We start from the raw sequence: 22,137 nt of genomic DNA on the forward strand, positions 1-22,137 counted from the left end.
ACCAGAAATAAGTTTACTGACTTCTCTAGAGCCATCACAATACCCACAAAATGCTATCAGACTAACACTATGACTAATTTATTCCCCACAAAGTGCAGATGACAAACATGAGGGACACTTCCAACCACAACAATTACTTTGCTGATTTCTTTCAGAGGTAAAAGAGGAGTCGTCAGAACAATGTCACTGACAGCACTATTGCTGTGACATGAAAAGATGCTAGGAAACTTCAGTGCATAATTGTTTATGTTAATACAAGGATAAAGATGCTATTATGGTAATGTAGATCTAAACTGTACTTTATTAGATAAATGTACAAGAAACAAAAATGTAAACATGAAAACATCTTCACAGAAAGATCGTTTCTCTACTGTAGCCTAAACTGGATAGGGTCACAAATTAAATCTACAGAACCAAGACTACACAGTTCATTTCTTCTGTAAGCACAGGGTAGTAAGAACATGCTGATATTTTCAAATGGATAAAAGATATTCTAACAAAAAGCTGGGGAGGGAATTTTTAAGAAATTGGTAGTATGAAAATATACATTCATTCTGGGCTTACCTAAATTCTCTACAGAGGAGAGGATATATAAGGCGTTTATATGCATCTTCTACCGAATTCCGTAGTATCCTCATTAATTCTGGTTTTAAAAATTGTTTTGGTCTCCACCTGCGAAAGAACAGAAAAATAAAAATCAAAAAATATTTTAAGAACATATGCAAAAACTCATATAAAAAGAGAATTTTCAAAGACTTCTACGTTGAGTGTAATGTTCTATAAACTGCAGAATTACTACAATAATTAGGCAATGAAATCACAGTTTCAAATATGCATGGAATGAGAAATTGCTCATGGTTCTACTATCAGGCAATGGACAAGGCTTATCTTTTCTCTTTTTCTGTTAGGTATTAGAATGCAATCATATTTTATGTTTTAAAGAAAATATATTAAAAAGATGTTCCTTGTCACTTTGAGAAGGCAAAGCTTACCACAACTGAATGAAGACCTTGGTTCCATATTACCATTAGGGTTGCATTATTTGCTATTCCTCGATACATAAAAAAATGATTAAACATCCTCTGTGAGTGTCACTTCAGAGCTACTGCTGTAAGGCAACTGTGTCCAGACAGAAATTCAAGAGCTAAACTAATGTCAATTAATGAAATCCTATTCAAATTTCATTTGGAATGCTTTGAGTATCTCTATTCAAACTCAAAATGAAATCTATCAATTTTGCAGCAGTCCTTAAAAAGGACAAAAACAAACAAACAAAAAAGCCAAACCCCAAACAATTTGCAAATTATTTTTCTCTTTTATCTGTTACTGATATATTTAAAGTGTAAATAATATCCGACCAAAAGGGAAAACAAAATAAACAATGCCTAACAAACACAAGACTATTTCCCAACATTTTCTAAACCAAACTCTTTGGAGCATTCCCTTTTCTAAGGAGACTATGCACAGTGGTCATAGCTGTAATGACAATTACTTCAAATTTTGTCCTAAAATACACCTCGGTTGCAAAGCTCCCCAGAACTGAGATCCCAGATATTTATTCCATTGATCTTTTTGTTTTGGGCAACATTACCGAGGGGGGAGGAAGTCCCTGAACAAGCACAACTGATTCACTGAGATTGTCCACCCAATGAGAAGGGAGAAAGACTGAGGAGATGCAGCCAGATACATTATATCCAAACAGAAGTAAAGACTATGAACATTTTCTGTTACAGTCCACCTCTTTATTTCTTTTTAAAATATTTATAAAATTTGGAGTTTTCTTCATTTAGTGTATCTCTTTTTTACATGCCTGGGTCCCTAACTGCAAAGTAAGATACATACGTATTTTTTAATATGTCTGGGTAAGTTTTGTAAGTTTTTGGTTGGTTGGTTTTTGTTTGGGGTTTTTTGTTTGGGTTTTTTTGTTTGTTTTTTAAATGCAACATGATAGAATTATGGCCAGTTGATAACGTGTCCAGGTGCAGGCCCAGGCCAAAACAGGACTGAATTTTACTTTTGACTTTGTTTACTTGCACTCACTCAGAAATACTGAGAATCCTAAATTGCTCCTACCCAGACAGCTTTTCAGTTGTTTAAGGGGATCTACAATTTCCTGAAACAGCTTTTCTAAGTGTCTGTGCACATAATAGTTGAGAAATATGTGATCGAGTCAACACTGCATTAATGCAGACAGACATGGGAGCAGAATTAAGTTTACCATTTAGTTTTACAACATGCAGAGTTTTGAGTGCTTAGCCACATGACCTCATCACTTTGCTAACAGTTTTTGCAAATAGTTCTATTATACTTATTTGTAACTAGAGACTCTTTCCATACCTATATAAAACTGGCGAAGTCTTTAAACCTTCTTATTGCCATCCAATTCTATAAAAACGAAGTTTTTACAGGTGGCAAGTTTGACTATACTCCCCCAGAAAGTATCCTCAGCACAAATAAGAATGAATTTGGAAACCTGGCAGCTGTTTCCCCCCTCTTCCATCCTTTAAAGCTAGTTAGCAAACCTTTTCTCTGTAAATAGGTTACCACAGCAGATATACATAAATGTAAGTAAAAATTATTTAGGCAACGTTCTATTAGAAATCGCTACAAATGCAAAAATATCCAAACAGTAAGTTCAATCATAGCAAATACTGCATTTTAATCATTCCAACACTTCATGAGGAAAGAGAAAAATCCACTTCACTGCAAAAAACAAAGCAAAAGCATGTGTGTATATTTTTAAAGATCATCACAGCCTAGTTAAGCTTCCCTCTAAGAACAGATTTTTCTTGATTATTTAATCAAGAGCTGACTTTTGAAGCCCTTTAAATGAAGCCCTATTTAGAAAAGCTTCACATAAATAATATCATCTTACTCTGCTCATCAGCTCTCCACATGCGCGTGCTCACAACAGGGACCACCATAAGCATAAATGGCTTAGACTACTGATACACCTCAGAGGGTGAAACTAGCAACAGAACTAACACAGCCCACATTAAGAACGACTTGTACTAATTAATGAATGTTCCAGGAAGAGCACAGTTAGGCCTTTAGACCTGAAGCACAAAAAGCAGAGCTTTGTGTTCCTCCAAAACATTATATGAAACTTGTACCAAGATGGTAACCACAGACAAAGCATGCCTTGAAGGCCTGTACCATGGACTTTAGACAAGATCTGAGAATTTTGTCTGGAAACGGAAAAAAGTTTGTTAAACACTGAACTTCATTTTCAAGGCTACAATTCCACTTTGGAACAAAATCTCACCCCTTCCCAAGGGGCAACTCCATGTTGTCTTTACACTCAAAGCTAGCTAAGCAACCCCACTCCGGCTGTTTCTCATTGATCCTTTTTCCATGTCCCACTTCACAACTAAGTCTTTGGGATCAGTGCTGTTCGAGTGTTAATGGAACTAGGTTCGCTGTCAAACCACAGAGATGCCATCTTCTAGGGAAAAATACAATCCATCGGGCCAGGCATAAGGATATTCCTGAGTTTTCAGCACAAACTCGAATTTCAAGGAAATATAGATGCTTCTAGAGGCTAATAAGTATTCTGAACTTACAAAGAAAATACAGTCATCTTAGAGAGCATCTACATGGAGCTCAATGCAATACTGAAGAACTCCAGTCTTCCAAACCCATTTTTCATCGCAGGGGCATTTAATGCTAAAAAATTCACTTCGGAAGAATCATAGAATCATAAAGGTCAGCATATTTGCTACTAATTCAATAGGTAGCAGGTGATACTGTTTTGTGGCTAGAATACTGGCCAAACTCTGTAGCAAGGTGGCATTTCTGGTTCTGCAACTGATTTTGTGTGTGACCTTCAGTAATTTAGTTAATACCTTTGCAAAGTTTTGAAATCCTTGCCTCAAACAAAAGTTCTTAACCTTCTGCTCCCACCAGTAAATCGATGCAATGAAAATAATGCAACTACCACCCTTGGACAGTCATTTCCAAGCTTGCAGGGCAGAAAACAGAATTACTATTTGGCAATTTGATAACACAGTTGTCAATCTAATGAGAAAGATCAGAATCTGTCCTAGATGTTAATGCACCAGGATCTACTAAAATCATTCCTTCTGAAGTTTTCTGATGATGAAGTTGTCCTTAAACAGTAAAAAGCCATAAGCATATATAGCCTCACGAATGCTAAGTATTAATAAGTAGTTCCGTTTCCAAGGTCAATATTCTTTTTATCTCTGGATGACTCACAAAAGTGTAATCAACCAAAAATATCTCAGTTTACATCCCACTTTCATTTGTGTAGCAGTGACAAGCTGTTCCATTATCTGTGGCTCACAGTGCTTCCAAATTCTGTCACAGACGCTGTAAAAGCAAGACTGACAGATATGTTCTGCCTACAGAATATACATCTTGGGGGAGGACAGAAATTCCGTTACAGGTATTAAAACTAGAATGAAACTTAGGTGTGTTTATGAATCCTGATATTTCCCGGGGGGGGGGGGGGGGAAGGTACTTACTATTAGTCCTAGATCATACTATGTTATCTAGCCAAAGAATATTTTAACTCTTTCAGAGGCTTCCGTGTTGGAAACCAAGTTATTAAATTTCTACAGTGAAAAGGAACATTTTTACCACATCCCTCTCTTGGACTTGGTGTGGAAGAAAAATACATGCTAAAGCAGTATCACAGTATACAATTTTATACATTAAAAAGTGCATCTTTTCCTAATTTTTTTCCTTCTTTTGGTTATTAATTTTAGGATGCAAAGGTAGGAGTTTCTAAGACATCCTCAGAACAATGCCCAATATCTCAAACTATTGAGAAAGAGAAACCTGTCTTTTATACATGCAAGGAAGATGCACAGTTTGGATCACAATATTCTCCAACAGAGGACATCAAGGTACGGTTTCCAAGAAAAAGACTGACAGAGATATTGCACAATACAACATATATTGAACCTAAGCTTTTGCAAAAAACCCCGTAAAACTATGCAAATTTAAACATCTCACCACAGGCTTAAAAAAAGCAACTTGTAAAAACAAATCAGTAAGAAATAAAAAAATCACCCAAAATTTTAAAAAATCCAATTGCTTGAAGAACGGTGCCAGAACTCTCCAAATACAGCCAAAGGCATGATCTTTTCAGCATAATGCTACACCAGTTGGAAATACAGAATAAGAATTATCCACTTGCTAATTTCATCTAATCTAATAAGTATTCATTTAAATTGTTCTCTTAATGTAACGAGACATGTGAGGTACATTTCAGTATGCAGCTGTCTATAGAAAAAAAAGATTTCTGTAAGAATATGTATCCATGCAGACCTTTCATTGACACACCACCAACAGAATTCATTCTTCACCCCGTCAGGAATGTTGACCTTCACTGTCAGGATCTTCAGATTTTCCCCTCGGTTAATGGCCAGAATCTGAGTGCAAACATAAATGGCAGAGACAGATGACACACAAAATATCCAAAAGATAAACTTATCAACATTTGTGTACGCGCTTGCTTGACATTCTGTAGCAAATCATGATGGTGGTACAGTAAATCAGTTCACAAAGTACTAGCATGTACAGATAACATCCACAATTTAAACACAGATTAAATCATGCTGTGGCATAACAAATCATACATTTTTCCTGGAGTCTGCAATCTCAAGATCCAGTTTATCTTAAACACACTTATAATACAAGTCAGCATGAACTTAGTTGCTGGAAAAAATCTTGTTTAATTACCCAAATTAAAACTCAAGAAATGAATTGAAAAGTGATTCCAATCAGAACCAGAGATCAGAAAGGGAAGAAGTTAGTCCTAAGCTTCAGGCTTGATTTTGCTTCCCAAGATCAATCCAAATTTAAAATTAATTATGAATCAAAACTTGTGACAGAAAGGTAATCAGCCTAATTTGAGAGAGGATGAATTTTTGAGTTATTCACACCTAGTTCATAAATAGCTAAAAATATTGTAGATACAGTCTTTATGTTAATATTAATGCTCCAGCCTTAAAATGTCTGCACGTATTTCTGGCAGAGTCTTGTGTACACAACTGTATATTCATGATTTAAAGCTAAATGTGGTTACACCTGTGCTACCTGCACACAGAGTTCTATTTTAAATGGAAGTCTGCAGCAATACATTTAAAACCAGGATCACAATATGAGTGGTGGATCCTGGTGGATACTGGTGGTTATCTACTAGTCTAGCGTCTCTATGAAGATGATAAGTGTTCACCTGAAGCAATCCTTATAGTATTTATTAAGAAAACTCAATGGTCAAGAGATTTTTAGAAACAGAAAAACAGTTAGAAGCAGCTACAAATAAAAAACCGCATGTTTTTAGATTTAATTTTCCCTTCCAAAATACTTCAAAGTGCAAAAAATAAAAAAAAAAAATCTGCTAGAAGTTGACATTCCTGTATGACTACACATGTTGCTGTATGTAGCAGGCCCTGAGCACTGTCACAACAGAGCATTCTGTGTCAATCATGAACTTTAATTCAATCACTAGCTAACTCAGACATGTCACATATGTTAAATACAATGGTTTAAAATGACTCCAGGACATAGTACCAATTTATATTCCTCAGCCTTACTGCTCCTGTGACATACCAGGCCTGACATATCATTGAACAACAAAGCTAATAATAAAGATTGCATGTGAAATATTATAGCATCTGGTACCTTGACTGCCAAAGCAAATGTTTTCATGTAGAGATTAGAAAGACACATTTTAACAAATCAAACGCTTTCATGTTTATTCTGATTTTATTAAAAAAAAAAAAAAAAAGTTAAATGTCAAGCTAAAATGCAATCAAAATGATGCTCACAACAGAGAATGCATCTGATAGAATTATAATGTCATCATTCAGTATGCTGTTAGTGGGGTGAATATTTGCATCACATTTTGTTTCCTGGCACTCCGTCCGCAGAATGTGTCAGTCACCTGAACTTAAACCAGCTGTATTACAGTCATCAGTATTTTTTACATTTTTACTCTTAAACAATCTGCCTATGCTGTTGTAAGTTACATGCATTCAGAGAAGAATTATCATCCAGGAAATGCTCAATTAAGAAAGTAATTACTGAATTTCTCCCCCTAAGATAATAAAAGTAGGTTTGTTTTGTTTGGTTTTTTTGGTTGTTGTTGTTGGGGTTTTTTTGTTGTTGTTTTTTGGTTTTGTTTGGTGTTTTTTTTTTTTTTTTTAAGTAACAGCTTCAAATACAGCAATTCTAGACAGAAAGTAAACTTTCAGTTCTGGAGAATGACTGTTTTTATGCAAGACAAACAGATCCAGGGGAAAGGTTAATAAAAACAACATACATTTTTAAGAGAAAACAAGAACAATAATTTGATCTAGTCACAGGATTTATCAAACCTTATTCTGTTTATCAGAAAAATACAACATCCCTCACATTGCACAGCTCTCCTCTATGTTTCAGATTTACTTAGACTCACTGAATAAGTTTTGTGTATTTTGCCAAGGACTTTAATTTCCAATTCCTTTTTAAGTATGAGATTGAAAATAGAGCACATGCCTCAAATATTATACTTTTTTCATGAATTCTTTTCCTCCCACCAATTCAGTCATCTCCAAACAGAGGAAAGCAACCCCAAGGCGTATGTATACAAACACTGAACTGTTTACAATCAGCCAAAAATTCAAATAAACTCTTTAAGGATTTTTTTTTCCCCCTTAGTTATGACAGTGTTGGTATAGCTACCCAACTACATCCTAAGAGTCCAGTCAGGCTGTCCTTGCTGCCAAAGGAGGGAACTGTGGCTGAACCTCCCAACAGCAAAATGTTCCAGCTGGAAACACCCACAGGTATCCAATCGTGTAAAAATCTGGAGTCAGGCTTTTTAAACAAGTAAGGTTTTGTTCTCATTTCAGGTTCAGTATTTTAACTTTTTCAGTCAAACAACCTGACTCCACACCAGGCCTGATTATTTCGTGGCATGTCTCAACACACAAAATGACAACGGCACAGAAAGTAACCCAGAACTGCAGCGTGTGCAACGACAGCTGCAGAACTGCAGAACCAAGCTGCAGCTTACTGCACACCAGTTCCCCTCATTGTAATACACGCCGCAAGGCACGCTCATGGCTACAAATGCTTTGGTCATAAAGACACAGCTTATTTTTGTATAGGTAACGTGCTAGTCTACTGCCCACCCCCGTTACTTACATGTAAGCTAGAGCAGAGTGAGGGTTGTACGCAGACCTTTAAGATTACTAGCACTTCCGTGCTCAGGTGATGACCAGTTTCAGTGCGGTATTTTATGGAATCCTTTATTTGCAACTCTGCAAAGAGGTGATTTAAAGCCGACTTCTACTTTTGCCTCTAGCTAAACATGCTGAGATACACTTGTCTGTGCGCAGTCATGAAAGGAGTAGAGAAGGTCTTCAAAACAGCAAATTTTGCAAGTGTTCTTCAAACACAGCTATTTAACCTGCAGTCCTGGGGGATTAGTAAATTTTATAAATCCCTCTGAGTTTCAGGCTTCCCTATATCTTTTTGAGGTATAAGCTTCTTTTAAAAATCCTGAACCAAACCAGAGATTTTCTTCACTTGAAGACATCTATACCTCTCCCAAAGCACATTCAAGAACACATTTTTAACCAGCTTTTTGAATGCAGAAAAGAAGTATTTCTTCAAAGTCTTAGGTGAAGGAGAAACTAAAGACTTTTAGGTATTAAAAGGGACGGTTATAACCCAACAAAATAAAAGAGGAAAAAATTGGTAATTTGCATCAGCAGGGTAGTAAGGTCAGGTAGTAAAGAAATTGAAGATTATGAGAAAGACTTTTGAAAGTACAATACTAGGGTTTAAGCTTAAGGAAGAAATAGCAGATAAAGAAAATATTTTTTTCTTTCCTTATTTCATCATCAAAACACAAAAGAGAGACAAAGAAAGGAACTGGAGAACTAACAAAGAACCAAAAATCAACAGAAATGAGAAGCTACAGTATTTTTATAAAACAGGGAACTTTGCAAACCACATATATCGGGGATGATCATAAAATGCATTTTTTCCTTGACTAGTAGAAAAGAGCCCTGACATACCTTGGGCCCTGAAACCCCAGTGAAGCACAAACAACTCAGACTTTTAAGATTCATAATAGAGAAATATTCAATGTGTTATAATAGTCAAGAGCAGTAATATACAGATGAAAGACAACACATAAGAGTGCAAAAACATCCCGTGACTACAGGACTACCAGCTGCAAGACTAGTGGGTATTACTTTACTGGAGACCCGGAATGGGAAAAGAAAGAGGCATTAAGGTTAGTGACAGACAAGGAGAAATAAACCAAAACAGATTGAGTTAATCTTAACATCAAACAGACAAACTGAGGACACATCCCGGATAAGAAATGGCACAGCCACATGGTCAGAGGGCTGACCAGGTTTGGGAAATGTGGTTTCTAGCCCTGTTTTCCTTATCTAAAACAGAAAAAAAAAGGATGCCTTGGACAAGAAGTAAATCCTACCATGATCCAAGGAAACACTTGTCCACGCAATACACATTGCATATCTCAGTATTCACCACTCTCAGTGTAGGAAAAACTAAACAGTCTTTGACAGCCAAAGTATTCATTCAACAGTAAAGCACCCAAACAAAAAACCCATACAGCACAACACTTCATCTCCTGATGAATCAACAAATCTTTGTGATACGTCACCACAGTAGTCTTAGCTTGCTCTATTGACTTTTCCAGACTCTCTAGAAGCAAGTTTTCACCAAATAATTACCAATATAAATACAGTAAACGTTCCTACTTATTACAAAGAGAACAACTACAGGTACCTCTTCAAACATCTACAGAAAGCCTGTCTATTAAAATCACTTGTAGTAATTTGGTCTTTCACCTAACACCATCCATACTGGGGGGGGGAGGAGTGTTAAAATTAGCTCTTACATGTTTTGAAATATTTTTTGTAATAAATTCAAGACATGCAAGAAAATCCTTTATTAATTCCAAACATCAAAGTTTTAAAATAGCAAGCAGAGACAAAATGAGAGTATACCATAGATATAAAAGGAAAAGCATTCTGCTCTAGAATAAGGCAGTCTTCTAAAGGAAAAGGACATTTCTGGTTGGAAGCAGCTAACAGGGTCTTTTCTTTGTGGTTTTTTTTTTTGTTTGGTTTTTGGGCTTTGTTTTGGTTTGTTTTTAAAGCTAGGTAACTGTGAGCAGAAGAGGAGACAATTCTTTTGGTGATCAGTAATGAATCAGGGCAAAGGCCTTGACAGTTGCATTGAGTGCATCACACTTCAGCCTTTGAACTTCAGTAACAGGGGCAGCCTAGCTATCAAGTCATCAGCTCCTTAGCACCCACTAAGTTTGCTTTGTCCCTCTTTCTTTTTCTAGTCATAGGTCCAGGCTTGGGGCTTAGGATAACCAAATGCTTCACAGAAGGGAATACTGATGACTTGCAAAACAAACCCGTTTTTGGGGTAGTGCATGGGATGTGCCCCGAACCTTTCTATTTTGACTGTTTTTACATGAACTTTTACATGAAGTTGCTGATGATGAGACCTGCTTTTGTAGGTCACCTTCAATTTCAATTTTCTGGATCCTTCTCACCAGTTTCACCTGACAGGTTTAGTGTCAAATGGCTCAAAGCACTCTGACTCAGTGTTGCAGCAAACATCCAAAAGAAACAACGAGTAAGTTTATCCAAGTTTGCTTCAAATACTTACACTCCAACCAAGCAGCTTCCTCTACTACGCAATGCCCCAGTCTCACCCCTACAGACCATAAGTTATCGCCTTAGCCTTTATCCCCCTCCTGATAACACTTGCTATGCACTTGTCACTGGGGGGAGGGATGGAGGGCATGACACACACTGAAAATAAATCACACTAGTATTGAAATCTCTGATTATAAATATTTTGTTTGATGAGAATTAATTAGACAATGGACATACTGAATAAGCAGTCCTCTGCTCATTTTCTTAAGACAGAGATTAACAGCTTAGTCCTGCAATTCAAGAATTCGAAAGTCTTTATTACCTTTGATAACTGAAAAGCAAAATCAAGCGTCTTTAGAATCAGTTTTAAGCAACAAAATTAAAAAGCAAAGCCACCTTTGCTATAGTTAAAATTCTAAGAAGAAAAATACAAATTTGTAGGTGTACCTGATGGTGCTGAATGTTCTTTATATTACAAGAGAACTCATGGTACAGTTGGAATTTATCAATATCTTTTTCATTTCCACTTTTGGACGACACTTTTGCCAAGGCTGACTGGATACAAATGTACCTTTGCTGACATCTGAATAAAAGAAACCAATGTTAATGAGGTATTTTAACATGAAGCTTGTAACAAGTCATTAGTGCTTGTATTAAATAAAAATGAATTTTGGAGTCTATCCAGTTACAAGTTTTGTTAACTCCAATTACCTGCAGAACTGTATTGCATATCTTAATGCCAAGACTGACATAACACATACTGACTGGAACATACCAAGAGAAGAAATTCAAGCAGACCACGGAAAAAGTTGAACACAGTCCTTCTCCTGAAGGGAACGGATACTCAAAAGCCACCATCTGCGCTTCAGTTTGGTCAGTGATCGGTTCAACTTCACACAATAAATTTTGGGAAGTTGCAAAAAAATTATAGCAGTCATCTATTTCATAGAAATGCAACATCTCTCTTGAATCTACCCAGCCTTAGAATTAATTTCTTGCTTTGAGCACTTAAGACGCATAAAACTTTTCATTGTTTTTAGGAGTAACAGGGATCCCAAACAGATAGCTTCCTGAATGCTCCTCATGTTTATTATACACACAACACACTTTAGATCAAAAGGACATATCTCCAGAGCACTGTTATCCAATTAAGGAGCTTCTAGTGGTCAAAAGAATGAAAGTGATAGTCTGGTAAATGACAGCACATCCTTTACAAAACAATCCCATCATTGAAATCATCACATTGCTGTGCTCTAGCCTTTTGGTGTGTAGATGTGGTGCTTAGGGACATAGTTGAGTGGTGGACTTGGCAGTGCTAGGTTAACGTTGGACTTGATGATCTTAAAGGTCTTTTCCAACCTAAACGATTCTATGATTCTGTGATGAAGTTGGCCACGACTCTTGTTTGCTGTTTATTGTAAGTAAACTAAACAGAACTGAGCAGATTCAAACCAACACTGCATGCTCCTAAGAAGGTATCTGTTCTTTGATAACCCTGTTCTGTCCCAGATGGTACACAACAGAGGAAAAAAAAATAACTAGCAACTATTACTCTGTCACATCAACCCCCTGGACATGACCAATAACCTTGAAGTCATTCAAGGAAGAAAACTTAGTCAGCTAACACAGTCAACTCCTGCTTTAAAACCAGTCACATTCACTTGCCTGATTGTCTTCCGATGCCAAAATCAACCATCACTGCATGCTAATTACGCTGACTGGTGTCAAGCAGTAAATATTGGAGCAATAATAAATAAACAGGAAGTATTGGAGCAGATACACCTCTGGAAAGTCATAGCTTGAAGGAAGTGCAAGGAGAGAAAACTTTCCCTTACAGATCACTAACTGCAAGGGAGACACGCTCTATATGGAACAGTGGTTGGGAGTGACAGTGTCATGCCATGCTCGCAGACCGAGCATGATAGCCTTATGGGCAGAAAGGCTAAAGAATGTCTCCAACACAAGTGAAGGAATGGACCTAATGCAATCTCACAGTAACACTGTTTTCTCATCGTTAAAAAAAAAATTAAATCTCTGCACACTAGGAAACTGTATCTTACCATATAACCAGGAAAATTTAGAAAATAAAAAAAAAAAATCAAACTTACAATTTCCTGATAAAATCCAGTGTATCTTTATCTTTAGCAAAGATGTCAGCTAAAATATGCTGTACTCCAGCCTCTACTTCCTGGATAGTTGAAAGTCCTTAGACAAAAACACAGTTGTTAATTATAAGAAAACTAATATGAAAAATTACTTTACACAACTGCACAAGCACTAATAAAATATATACAAACTGAAAGAAAATTGATGCAAGATATCAACTGACTTGCAGAGGTTTCAGTGAAAAATCCTAGTTCATTAGAATTTTAACTAGGCTTCCTTTCCAAAACTTCTGCAACAATTTTTAAATGAGCCTAAAGTGACTAATGCAGTATCATAAATCAAAATGACATTAAAATGAGAAAAATAATAATTTTGTGACTTCGATGCTAACAGATCGTGACATTTACGATGCAAATTAATTATTTACAACAGTAAAATTGGATATTCAAGTATAATTTTTGCAGTTGTAGCAAGATGAGTAAATCACAGCACAACTTTACACATTTTGCTACTGATATAGAAACTGCCTAAAATCTTTGCAGGCAATCCTGTCCTTTCTCTGTATAATAGTTTTATATTTCCACTGGTTTGTGGCAGGAGTTTGCACAGTGACACTTCTGAGGTCAGGGTACCTTCATCCTCTCCCATGAACCACTGTTCAAACAGCGAAGTTATAAAATGTCTCCATAGACAAAGTATTCTGGAGAGCTGATAATAGAATCGTTCTGCTTTCCAACACACAGAACCATCCCTCACTTCACAAGACCAGAAGAGGTGGCAGAGCATTCTCCTTAGCACAGCGGTTGAATTGGACCAGAACCAGAAGGTAATGAAATAAAACTGACATCTTGTATTTTAAAATCAATATATTTAACCCTGTTTCTAGCAACAGTCAGTAACAAATGCTTCAGAGCAAAAAGCAAGAATCCTAGAGTTGGCAGATGCAGGATTAACTGTCTCCTTCAATACACATTATTTTTTACTCTGCTGTCTGATGGACTACCAATATCTTGAAAGAGCTTTAACAACACCATTTTAAAAAAAACTGTATAGCTCTAATAACTAATATTTTTATTTAATCCAGAACCCTGCTTCTGATTGGGCTATAGAATTACACATCATAAAAAATTAATCTTGCCCTTTTTTAAAAAGGAGAAGCTAAGCTTACCTGCCAGAAAGAAAAATAAAAGTGTGAGAATAAAAATGTGTTATTAAATGTCTGAACTGATTGGAAGTCGTGGATTTGACTCTTTACATCTATAAGTTAGTGTTTCGTATGCTAAAAGTAACGTAACATCAGAATACAAAGCTAAAGGAATTATAAAACATGCATCATATTGAACAGGAATTATTATGAGACACTGAAGTACTAGAAGTGTACATGGTGATACTATTTTAATTCTAGCAGAGAATTTGAATGAGATAGAAGAGATCAAAACCAATCAGCATTAAGGAAATAATCAACAAATTCCCATTCAACAAGCACCACTCACATGGGCATTAACTGTGTCCATTGTAAAAACAGCACATGCTTGTTTAATTAGAGAAATACTAGACCATGCATACCCCTAAAAGGAAGAACAAAGTTTTCTGGTGAGCCTACTTCCATAACTTTCAAATATCTGGCTTTGAAACAAGAACGGCTGATTTTATTCCAGTTTATTTTTAGCATAAGTTTAAAACCACTGAGAATTTAAAATAACTGAATATTAAGATTTGATGAAAACTTTTCTGCACAGCAAATGGCTCATCCCTTTCCCAGAAATTCACTCTGATCTCAAACTGTATATAGGTTGTCAACCTGGCTCTCAAGTTGATAAACTGGGTCACTTTTATATATGTATGTAGTTTCTGATATGCCTTTCAAATGGTATACATTATATAAACCTAGCACAAAATTGAAAATAGGTGTACCGATACCAAAAATTGAAGTGTTTACGCTGCAACAAATAGCACTCCCTTCTGAATACACCCTAAATAATTTATTTGAACTTTTCCATGAAGATTTTCGTTTAGCTCTTTAGACTGTGCCAGAATAGTCAGATAGGTGGTTGCAACATACTGCTGTATGAAGTAATGACATACGCTAAAATGCAGTAATTAAACAACCAGAATATTTGGTAACCGATTTTTCAATGCAAAGGTAGGATCATTTTATAAACAATATTTAAATAAAAGAACAGCAGAAGTGGGAAGAGCAAGAGTCAGCCTCACCAGTAGGTTCAGCACTTCTACGTTAAAATAAAAAAAAAAAAAAAAAAAAAAAAAAAAAAGTTGGGGCAGGGAAGAAAAGCACTTCTCTGTTTTAACACCATACAGAAGGTTGCAGCAATCTTCATATTTTATTGTCAGAGATTGCCCCCTACAGATTCACCCATAACTGCATTCACAAAGAAACACAATTCTGCAGTCTATGTGTGACAATCATATCACTAAAGTTCCTACTCAAATTTCAGAGATTATATCTTCTCCAACCCCTACTGCCATTTAATAGCAAAAACTCTCTCCTGCTCACTCCCAATCGCCAAGGCCAGTTGTTATTAAGATATGCTTTGATCGGTGACATTTACTTCAGTTAAAAAGTATGAGCATAAGCCCCTTACACAATCAGCATTGAATCTTCAGTAAACAATTCAAGTAAGAGTAGAACCATAGAGAGGTCTCAGGTATGCAGTGCAGTTCCCTCTCTCTTACCAGTAAATACAGATGTCAACTATACACTAACATCTCTAGACTTCTGTCTCCCGGTATGCCAGAATTACTACTATTTACAGCACAAAAAGACATGACAGGTTTGGGAACCATGGCGTTAAATTTAAAATCTACTACATAATGCTAAAAGAACTGTGGAATTTAAAACAGTTGCATAATGCAACATCAGAACAACTAAAATAATTTCCCTTTTAAAACATTTTCAGGCATTGAAGACATTAGTGCTCATAGAAGCGGAGTGCTTACCTTTGGTATTAGGTCTAACGTAAGAAAAGAGATTGAGTTCCATGGGATTATGCAGAAGGGAGAGAGCAGCAGGTTCTAATCCCAGCTGCTTGGCCCTCTGGGCTTTCGTGCCTTTACTCCCAGTTTTATAAGGTGCAGACTTTAAAACAAACAAAAAATACAGTTATTAAAAGGCAAGGAAATATTCCAGTCATGCTATGTACTTTGCATTATGCACTATTTCATTACACCAGTTGACATTTAAACTAACAATGATCTGAAAAAGACTAGTGTACTGACCACATGGTCTAATTCTTCCAAAGTTCTGCAATTTAATAATGCTGTTAAAAGGCAACCGGATAATTTCCCTTCTTTCTTCAACTTCTGTATCATTGTATGAGTCTTCTTCGCAACAGTACTAAAATGCAAGAAATTGATATTAACAGTCACATTTCAGGGCGGATTAAAAAGGCTATTGATCGTGACCTTGTTTATTACACTGCTGAAGCTCTCAAACCCCTGAAGATTGTGTCTCATGCTAATCCTCAAAAACACAAGTATGACAGTCCAAAGGAGTTTCTAACTATTACTTTCTTTCTCCAATTTATTCAAAATTGTTTCAAAATATCTTGTTGCAGCTTTAAGAAAAATCAAACAATACTGATAGTCATTACTGCTATATACATTTTTGCAAGATTACTGGCCTGGAAACCAAATAAAAAGGCCCTAAGTTAAATCGATGTTGATGAGCACTTAGAATTGTAATTTATATCAAGATAGCACTGCAGCATCAAGTACAGGGTACCAGATTTTAAACTCTTAGACCTTCAATAAGATACTTGTGAGCAACCACAGGCAGCAAAGGTATTTTGTTATGATTTAAACTACTTGTTCAGACAAGAACTATCTCAGGCCACCCTCCCTCTTTGGAAAGAATCTCCTGCTAGGGGATAGCCAGGGACTACAAGGGGGAAGACACCATGTTGACAGAACAGCTGGCAACTCTGTTCCCTTGCCATCTCAAGAAAATACAGCCACCCAAAATCAAGGAGTAGTGAGAAGAGTCTCATCTACCCCTGCAGCAGGCTTTGCTGATCATCTCTTTGCTGCCCTCCTGATGCACTACAACCTCAAGAAGTGCTCTTCGCTAGAGGCTTGGCTGTTCCAAGTAGGGAGCCAAGGGATTCTTAGTGATTCTTTTTCTAAGAGCACAGCTTACATCTAATTGGGCTAGGTATCTCCAGGACCTGTAAGCTACTAAAACTGCAGAAAGGTTAAGATCTTAATTTTTCTTTGCCAATTAATAATGCCAGATTTCTTGTTACTTAGAGTAAAAAACAGACAGGCATCAAGCATAATTACCTCAGTTTTAAGCTTTCTTCTTTAGGAGTTCCTTTATACTTGCAGTGTGTACAAAAAGCCAAATCAGGGACACAGAAGCAGCAGCCGGTTGTCACTTACCTCCCCCCAGATACCTCCCTGTATTAACTTACCGTAGCTCTTCCAATGCTTGCTGCACTTCTCGCAAGGCATCGGCCTCCAGATTATTGATGAGTTCTTTTCGATACCGAGCAATAAAAGGAATTGTGTTTTCTTCTTGAAAAAGGCGAATTAAATTTGCACATACCCATGGTTCAACGTTTGTTATTTCTGACAAGGCCTGTCACAAGGCAGAGGGGAAAAAAAAAAAAAAAAAAAAAAAGAAAGGTGATAAATTGCTTTAAACAGCCTCTCACTCTAATGTCAAAACCACCCCCAGAATATTATGCTGGCCAGCAGGGACTACCATCCTCCCTAAGACAGGATGCCAGGCTTCCCATGCATTCAGCCACCATACCCAGTACTTCAGAAAGACACACAGCAACCAATGTTTCCAGAAAGTTATAACTACAGAAAAAAAAAAAAAATACAGGAGGAAGCACCTCTTGGGAATAGAAAAAACCCAAACAATTAAAAAAAAAACAACCAAAACCAACAACAACAACAAAACCCCAGAAAGACAAACAAACATGGCAACTCAGAAAAGTTGGAACTTTTTTTTTTTTTTAAACCAACACCTGCATACCTCATGGTTAAACAAAACAAACAAAACACACAAACCCAAAGCTGATCCAAATTCCACTCTACCAATTATTCGAAACTAGTGTGATATTACTAAAGATTTCAAGATGAACCAAGCCTCGCAAACTTAAACAGGATTTTGTACAAAGTGGGCTTTCTAAAGATATAGTGTATCAATATGGAATCCAGGACAAACTATAGAATTACCTTAGCTCAGTAACATTGTAACTATCACAGTTTGTACTTCGCTACAGTTATTCCCATAGGTGATTTAAAATCCTTTCCAAAGTTTTGTTCTGGAGCCTAAAAATATAACAACTCCTGCACAATCATATTCACTGCTTTTAGAGCAGCAATACATAAAGATCAAATTCTCCATCTGCATTTCCAGGAATGCTTTAGAAGACTCAGGAGCAAAATTTTACACCTTTCTTAAGCAGGCAGCACTAAGGATGATGAATACGATGTACCCAATCTGTTTGTATTAAAATCTTCCATAACCATACCCAGTCTCCCAGAACAGGAGCTATCCTAAAACTGTCTTCATCTGAACAGCTTTGAAGTTAACATCCTACAAAAACAAAGATGATATCTCCCTTGATGTCACTGTTGTTCCAAGAATGCAATCTCCTCCTTGATGGTACTGTAAATTGATATACACTCTCAAATGAGTCTCTACAACGAAATGATCCACACTACATTTTAAATTCTGAAACTATGCATGCAGACATCCCAAATCTTTCAGCATCCCTTCCTGTAGGAGTTTCAGTTGACTACATTCACAAAAAAACCTCATGTGCTTAGACAGAAGAAATGTGCAAACTGTTACAGGCTAGCTTTATGCTAAGGACTGCCTAAGTCACAGATATCTGAATAATGTTAAAGTTTGAACTTTTATCAGTTACCAACCAACACTTATATTTACAAATGTATTATGAAAATTTAAGCAGAGATTGAATCACTACTTAACAGCACAATGACTCTCTGACACACCAACTGATGCCAAGGACTCAAATTGTCTGTTAGATTCTAAGTGCTAATTGTGTAGGAAATGGTTTCACTGATACCTCAGAAAAGGAAAAGATCTCATACCTGTACAATATCCCAGTTCATTTCAAATTCTTCTTTTATTTTGTTGCCTCCTAGATTTTTTACTGGCTTTCCTTCAGGACATGTCGTCGACTTAATCTTTTTAAAAGGTGGTTCATCAAATGCAGAGTCCTCCTCAGATTTCTCATGTTTCACTTCATTTCCCACTACAGGAACACTTGTTGAGGGTTTTTCATCACTCTCCAAACTCTTTACATTCTTCCCTTGGAATGAATTTATTTCCATTTTTTTTGGCACTTCTGGCTTTTGATTTAAAGTTTCTGGTTTAGTGCCTACATCTTCTTCCTTAGGTTTTAAAAGTTGCATTCTATTATCTTCTGCAGGAGCAATAGGCAAGGATACATCCTGTCAAAAAGGCATTGAAACCATATTAAGCATTGACTGTTACAAACTGGTTCAACATTTCAATTAAAACCTAGGACAACTTGATACCAGATACCATTTTCCCAAGCAATGTCGGTCTGGCAGCGAAATGCCAAGCCAGAAATCAAGTAACCTGAAATGTATCTTGCATGGAGGAAAAGATACAAACATACCCAGCAGAACTGTGATTTAAAAGGTCAAATAAAATTATCCTGGAAAGACTTTAATTGGGCTCTCCTTCAGAAGACACTGACCTACAAGTCCTTACCTCCACTCATCTCAACAAAACAGGGAACAGCAGGGCAGGGAAGCACTCTTCTAACGAGGTGTTAGGTGCAGCGTGGGAACTGGAACTGAGATTTGGTCTAAGACATTGTTTTACCTTGGACAAGCCACACCTTCTTTCCTGAATTTCCCCAGAGATCTTCAGAGTCCAAGAATGTATTTCTCAATATGCCACATATGTCAAAACATTCAGAAACATTAGTATAAACTGGAGGGACTGGCTTCTGTCATGACCTCACCTCTGAGGTTAATCTTTGACAGAAGAAAGTAACTTCTGATAGAAGTGCATCTTATATTCATCATAATAAAACTGCGATCCCTACTGGGTCGAACAGCCATGCAAGGCAACATAAGTACAGGCCCTCTTTTTGTTGCGGTACCCAGCTGGTGAAAAGGTAGAAGATATCAAAAGTGCAACACAGAAACCAGAGATATCAGAGTGTTTAGCTTTCATTACAGAAAGAAGAACAGAGGTATTTAATTATTTTTGTTGTTGAAAGAGATCTCCAGGAAAAACTATGTCCCATTATCATTGGCCAAAATTTTAAAGGAGGCCCCTTAGATCTGGGACACTTAACTATGTAAGAAAGCCATGTTTATCAAACATACTGAATATTCACAGTAACAGTGGAATCAGGGGAGCTGATCAGACTCAGGCAACCAAGTGAACCAGACTTGGAAAAATTCTGCTCATGTTATTTGCCAACCACAGTAATTAAACGTGTCTTGCTTACAGATACTCACCATTTCCTCTTTTATTGCTACCTTCTTGACCTTCTTCCTGGCCACAGCTGACCGTGGAGCAGCAACTTTTTTAGTTTTTGCCTCATTTTTCTTTGGCAACCGAGGTCTCTTGGCGATTTTGCTTTTTGGCTCCCACTCCTCCTCTTCCTCCTCTGATTCAGAGGTCCTGAAAAACAAACGAGTGAACAATATTGCTTATGAGAAGAATAAAAAAATACATAAGCAAGCCAGTCAGTGTTTTCTGACATGAAAGGAAGCAAACAGGAAAAATGAACAGAAAGGTACGCAGACTCAAATACAGGTCTTTCATGCTGTTGCGGAGCTAATGGCTGGAACAATTTACCAAGCTTTCCTGAAGCTGGTCACTAGGATTTGTACACATCTGATTCAGTTTGGACAAATGGCAATTCAGTTTCACTCTATCTTCACTGTGAGCATGAAGCAGCATAGGTCATTTGAGGTTTGTAATTGAAGTTTTGTGCATTAAAACTTTCTAATTAGCCTCTCAGAAACTGAGTGTCGTTCTTATGTAATTGTTCATGCTTAGCACAAACCTTTAAAAAAATCCTAAGGAAAAAATTAATCTTACGAATTAAGAAATGAAGGTAGTTCATCATCTTCTGATATAAGGGCTTTGGCTTCAGATTTCACCCTCCTTGGTAGAGACGACATCTGAAACAGTGGCGAGAAGAGAGAAATAGAACGTTTGGTTGAAGTTGTATTTTCTTATTCAGCCCTTTAACTCACTGCCAAGTGTGCCCTCATAATGTCTTCACCAATCACAAGTTTCCTCTAGAGCAAGTTTGAATTTCTTAATATCCAAGAATTTAGGCCACAGCAGCACATATTCAACAATCTTTTCAACTGAGCAAACAGACAAACCAGCACTATAGCCTCTCAAATTATTTTTCTCTTCAAATGGAGGTAATTCTTTGGCTTGCATGTAAAGCTATCCTAGCAAAAAAGAGTACTGGTTCTCAGACATATTATTGGGTGTCACTTAAATACTGTGCCAGTCTTTCCTCCATCAATCTAAGAAGCACAGAAAATAAAATTAAGATCTAGTAAAGTGAACTTGCACATGGTTTTGATGTGAACAGGACCACAAGATTGTGCATTTTGATTAGAACTTCACCTTTAAAGACTGTCTGTTGCTTTTATGCACGATAAAAATGATTTTGAAAGAGCTGCTCATTAGCAGACGAAGTGCATAAAACCATCACCAAAGGCAAAAAGGGAAGGCACAGATTTTCTCCTGACCCGAGATTCACACAGACAATAGCCGCATTGCAGTTAATCTGTTATAGAACTTTTGGCAATGGTTGGGCCCATGAATTTCAATAATCATAGCTGCCAGTTTTAGAGTATTTTAGGTACCCTCAAAATTTTATCTGCCAGAAACTTAAAATAAAAAAATAAACAAAACCCCCAAAGTATTTCTATAACTATAAAATTCATAAACATATTTTACCTATATCTGGTACAATTTCATCATTTTTCACATTCTATTCTCCAGCTCTTGTAGCCAAAAAAACTTTTTGCACCTTGACCTTTGATCCAGCCTTACCACTGCAATGCGAGCCTTAAAGTCCCATGTTTGCACATACAAACTGGATAAGCATTTTGAAGTGCCATTTAACTGAAGGGCGAAACGCCCTTTAATCCAACTTCATTCTGGCCTCTGTTCAAGCACTAGAAGCATGGCTATTGTTATAAATGGCTTTCAACAAGTTTTCCTTGTAAAGCAGTACCAGAATTTAAGTGACCATTTTCAGCACCACAGAGGAAGGAGAACTATTGAGGCCCACATCAAATAGCACTAGCTATTAGCTTGCTTGAAAAATGCCTTCTGTCGTAATTGTCA

At 36.8% G+C, this 22,137-nt stretch overlaps 1 protein-coding gene across 1 annotated transcript in view; it reads right to left on the minus strand.

Annotated features, from left to right (window-relative positions):
* The window catches only part of SRBD1 (S1 RNA binding domain 1), a 133,207-nt gene that overhangs the window by 104,722 nt on the left and 6,348 nt on the right, over positions 1 to 22,137 (minus strand). The window contains exons 4-13 of the mRNA XM_082306175.1: positions 20,863 to 20,945; positions 20,274 to 20,439; positions 18,864 to 19,226; positions 17,204 to 17,370; positions 16,011 to 16,128; positions 15,732 to 15,870; positions 12,776 to 12,872; positions 11,115 to 11,250; positions 5,293 to 5,396; positions 565 to 672 (exon numbers count right to left, since the gene is read on the minus strand). Coding sequence (XP_082162301.1) covers positions 565 to 672; positions 5,293 to 5,396; positions 11,115 to 11,250; positions 12,776 to 12,872; positions 15,732 to 15,870; positions 16,011 to 16,128; positions 17,204 to 17,370; positions 18,864 to 19,226; positions 20,274 to 20,439; positions 20,863 to 20,945 — 1,481 coding nt within the window. The remainder of the gene's footprint in view (positions 1 to 564; positions 673 to 5,292; positions 5,397 to 11,114; positions 11,251 to 12,775; positions 12,873 to 15,731; positions 15,871 to 16,010; positions 16,129 to 17,203; positions 17,371 to 18,863; positions 19,227 to 20,273; positions 20,440 to 20,862; positions 20,946 to 22,137) is intronic.

This window comes from Platalea leucorodia, assembly GCF_965183815.1.
Source record: "Platalea leucorodia genome assembly, chromosome: 3".
In the NCBI taxonomy this organism is placed as follows: domain Eukaryota; kingdom Metazoa; phylum Chordata; class Aves; order Pelecaniformes; family Threskiornithidae; genus Platalea; species Platalea leucorodia.